Source organism: Limulus polyphemus, unplaced genomic scaffold (assembly GCF_000517525.1).
Source record: "Limulus polyphemus unplaced genomic scaffold, Limulus_polyphemus-2.1.2 Scaffold6535, whole genome shotgun sequence".
Classification (NCBI taxonomy): domain Eukaryota; kingdom Metazoa; phylum Arthropoda; class Merostomata; order Xiphosura; family Limulidae; genus Limulus; species Limulus polyphemus.
The window spans coordinates 9,649-13,594 of record NW_013672145.1 but is presented as its reverse complement, the minus strand read 5'-3'; the positions used below and the strand labels follow the sequence as shown (position 1 = coordinate 13,594).

Genomic DNA, 3,946 nt, shown 5'->3' with positions numbered 1-3,946 from the left:
GTCGCTAAAGTTTCGTCGGAACGAATTTACGGAAAATTAACTAACGAAAAGAGACCTAACAATATTTTCTGTGATAATTACATGGTTTATTATGTTGGTCTGAGTTTTAGAATTTCTTAGTTCGGCAAACATTATTAAACAGCTTAAAAGCTAGAGTTTGTTAAGATGAATTGAAAAACTTAATACTTAATGTGCAGTTTTCAGGAAGTTCGACTTTCTGTACTCTTTTAAACTGTGTCTAGTTTTATCATAGGAAGCACTTTTCCAATGTCGTTTTAAACTCTGGTTTTTTAGTTGTTCTTTAAACTTTTCTATCAGCAAAGTTTTAAATTGTATCTGTTTATTATTATTTTATTGTTAGCTTCTTATCTTACATAATTTTAAACTCTCTGGTTTTATTTTAAGAGGCTCTTTATACAGTAAGATTTTTTACCATGGAATTTTAAATGTGTGTCTAGTTTTTTTTATTTCTTTAGCTTTAAAAAGCCCTTTACATAGTGTGATCGTGCGAAATTTGTACTTGCTGTGGGCCCACCAATCAGATCATAATAAATAACCGTGTACCAGTGGTCTGAAGATGTGGGTAACCGGACACCATTTTATTGGTGTTGTCATGTACAACTTCAACTCCATAAATCTATACGACAAGCACTGATATTATCATATTGCAGAAGAACACCTTCTTACAGCGGACGGATACTGACCAATTACTACGATTTTTCACCAGACCCAGTTTTCTCATATCTACCGCAAGTGAAACTTCTCTCTCTCTCAACACTTATAATAGTTTACTATCATCATTATTACGTTCAATACAATACTTACCGTTTCAGTTGTAATAGACTTTTCAATTAACAATAAATCTGTTTCTTCTTCATTTAACACCACTCTCACAGTCTTTTCGTTTTCGTCATCTAGAAACGTCAAATATAGGTCTTACGCGGAGAACTTATACTTAAAGATTTAACTTAAGCCTAGTTTTCTTAAGAAGCTCGTTAATAGTCTCATGTTATTTATAAGATATACACAAAGAAGAAATATCGGATATTATTACGATCTCCGTGAAATCTGAAGCGAATGAAACATTCAAAATATAAAATAGCAGAATTGACTAAAGTAATATATCTTGTCAAGCAGTTTCCTACTCAACAAATACACTGTCACTGTTAATCAGATATTTGTTGACCAGATAAACTAATACACTGTCATTATTCACCAGCTATTTGTTGACCAGATAAACTAATACACTGTCACTGTTAATCAGCTATTTGTTGACCAGATAAACTAATACACTGTCACTGTTAATCAGATATTTGTAGACCAGATAAACTATACCACTGTCACTGTTAATCAGCTATTTGTAGACCAGATAAACTAATACACTGTCACTGTTAATCAGATATTTGTAGACCAGATAAACTATAACACTGTCACTGTTAATCAGCTATTTGTTGACCAGATAAACTAATACCCTGTCACTGTTAATCAGCTATTTGTTGACCAGATAAACTAATACCCTGTCACTGTTCATCAGCTATTTGTTGACCAGATAAACCAATACGCTGTCACTGTTCATCAGCTATTTGTTGACCAGATAAACCAATACACTGTCACTGTTCATCAGCTATTTGTAGACCAGATAAACTAATACCATGTCGCTGTTCATCAGCTATTTGTTGACCAGATAAACTAATACCCTGTCATTGTTCATCAGCTATTTGTAGACCAGATAAACTAATACCCTGTCGACTTACCCAATGAGCAGTCGTAAGTACAAATGTATTCAGATGTGGTGAACTGATGGCTCAACGAAGATTTACCCACGTTCGAGGATCCAACAATTAAAACTGGAACTGGATGTAATGATGGCAATACGATAGGTATATTCGCGGTGGATGGTTTGGAGTTTGGTGCGTTTCGCGAACAGAAAAAATTACCAGAACTACGAGATTTGGAGCGAAACGAGTCGCCTCTGTTGACTATTCCTTTGGACGTTACCGAAAAATTCCGGAGCCTTTCAAACTTTGTTGATGTAAGGATAATATCCTTGCTGGAGCCGCCAGAAGGAAGTGTTTCTCCCGATGAAATGTACGTCTCTCCAGGAATACTGGATATCCGTTCCCGACGACATTGCGTTTGAAACCTGCGCGTTGCCTTCACTGACTGAGTCCGCCTGATGGTTCCCGATTTTGTGTCTATCTTACTTTCGGTCAGTAATTCCTCTTCTTTAGCCAGTTTGCAGAAGGACTGATTGACCGTTTCGTTGAGTCCACCTTATTTATGCACAGCTATAAGGAGGGAACTGGAACACCGGCGACTTATGGCACGTTTCTCGACTGTAACTTGTGGATCATTACATACTTGAGGCTTACGATCGAACGTGTCACTACTAGACCCTTCACTAATCCCGCTAGAGCAGAGGAGGTTAAGAAAATATACAATTCTTCTACACAATGATGAGGGAAGAACGTCTCGTAACGAATACAAATTACATGGATTTATATGACGTCACAGCCTACGTGTTTTGAAGAACGCTTAGATTGTACATTATGGTAAATACGTTTAAGACCATTATTTCAGAAACGTTTGTTGATATTCTGCCTGATGATTAAACCTAAAATGGCAGAGATATATAAGCAGATTACTGTTTGTTAGGGTGAATTTTCAGATTTTACAATGGTGTTGCTATGGTTACACAAAAACGGTTAAACTTTTTTGTTTTGTGTATTTTACGAATACGTTAAGTATTGTTCGGTAGACGATATACAACAGAAAGATTCGTAAAACCGAAGCAACTAACATGTTAACACATCACTACAATCGTTCTTAACAACGGGAACAAATACAAAGAAAGTTACAGTTATATTTCTCTATGCCAGGTGTCTCTCTGAACATCTATAGAGGATATGTAGACGACATCAGGACAGTAACTGGAAGCCACAACCCAATACGATCACTGTTAATACACACCAGACCACCTAAGGTCAAATGAAATGGGAAAATCACAACTTACAGCGTCCACCAAAACTGTGGATTTCCAGTTCATTGAAGACAACGAAACTTAGAAACCAGGAAGATAATACAGTAATACTGACCTGTCCGTCATGCCAGAGAAGACCATGCGATAAATTGGAACAATACTAAAACTGGAGAGACACTTTCGCCACGTAGCGTTGGTCATATTCGGATCTTAAAAAATATGTGAAAACGTGTCCGTATGGCTGGACAATAGGGAATAACATTCTACATATATCCTCAAAGATTCATCAAAATTTTGATTATTTTTAACACTCAGCCGTTTTCGAGAATATTGCTGACAAATAAACACATACACATAGAGGTGGCGGGGGTAATAACAGGAGATTAAAAAAATGATTTAAAAAATACAAAAACAACAACTTTTACAGTTGGCAAAATCTGTTTTAATGTAACTCTTAATAGTTGATGACTCGCTACTATTGGCTGAAGCATTTCAATTACTAATATCAGAACGTGCCTACTATAACAATTGTATTTTTGAGTTCAATAAACATTAAATATAAAAGTATTCTAACTGATTATATACTCAGTCAGAAAAACTTCTGATTCAAGTCTGACTGGTGAAGGCCCCCAGTCGGCCAGATAACGAACTAGATTTCCATCGAGAAAAACCAAGATCGAATTCCACCTACCAGAAATAGTCGTTCTCAGAAGCAACAGATTAGCAGCCGAAACCTACGGTAAAACTAGTTACTAACACAGGCCTGCGATGGTCTTGAAATGTTTACATGTTCTACTGCACGCTGAATCCGAAAATGATATCCATTTGTTTTCCATCACGTTCAGATTTTTCACAAACGCAATACTTAAAAGAAAGACAAAAAAACGTAGTTTTAAGACTAAAAGACGTAGATTTCACACAAAAATAGATGAATGAGGATGCATATTCGTTTAACATCAACGTTCG

At 36.1% G+C, this 3,946-nt stretch overlaps 1 protein-coding gene across 1 annotated transcript in view; it reads right to left on the bottom strand.

Moving 5' to 3' along the window:
- LOC111089532 (GTP-binding protein REM 1-like) overlaps positions 1–3,946 on the bottom strand; it is a 10,667-nt gene that overhangs the window by 4,172 nt on the left and 2,549 nt on the right. The window contains exons 2-3 of the mRNA XM_022402212.1: positions 1,755–2,273; positions 826–914 (exon numbers count right to left, since the gene is read on the bottom strand). Of these exons, the coding sequence (XP_022257920.1) occupies positions 826–914; positions 1,755–2,273 (608 nt within the window). The remainder of the gene's footprint in view (positions 1–825; positions 915–1,754; positions 2,274–3,946) is intronic.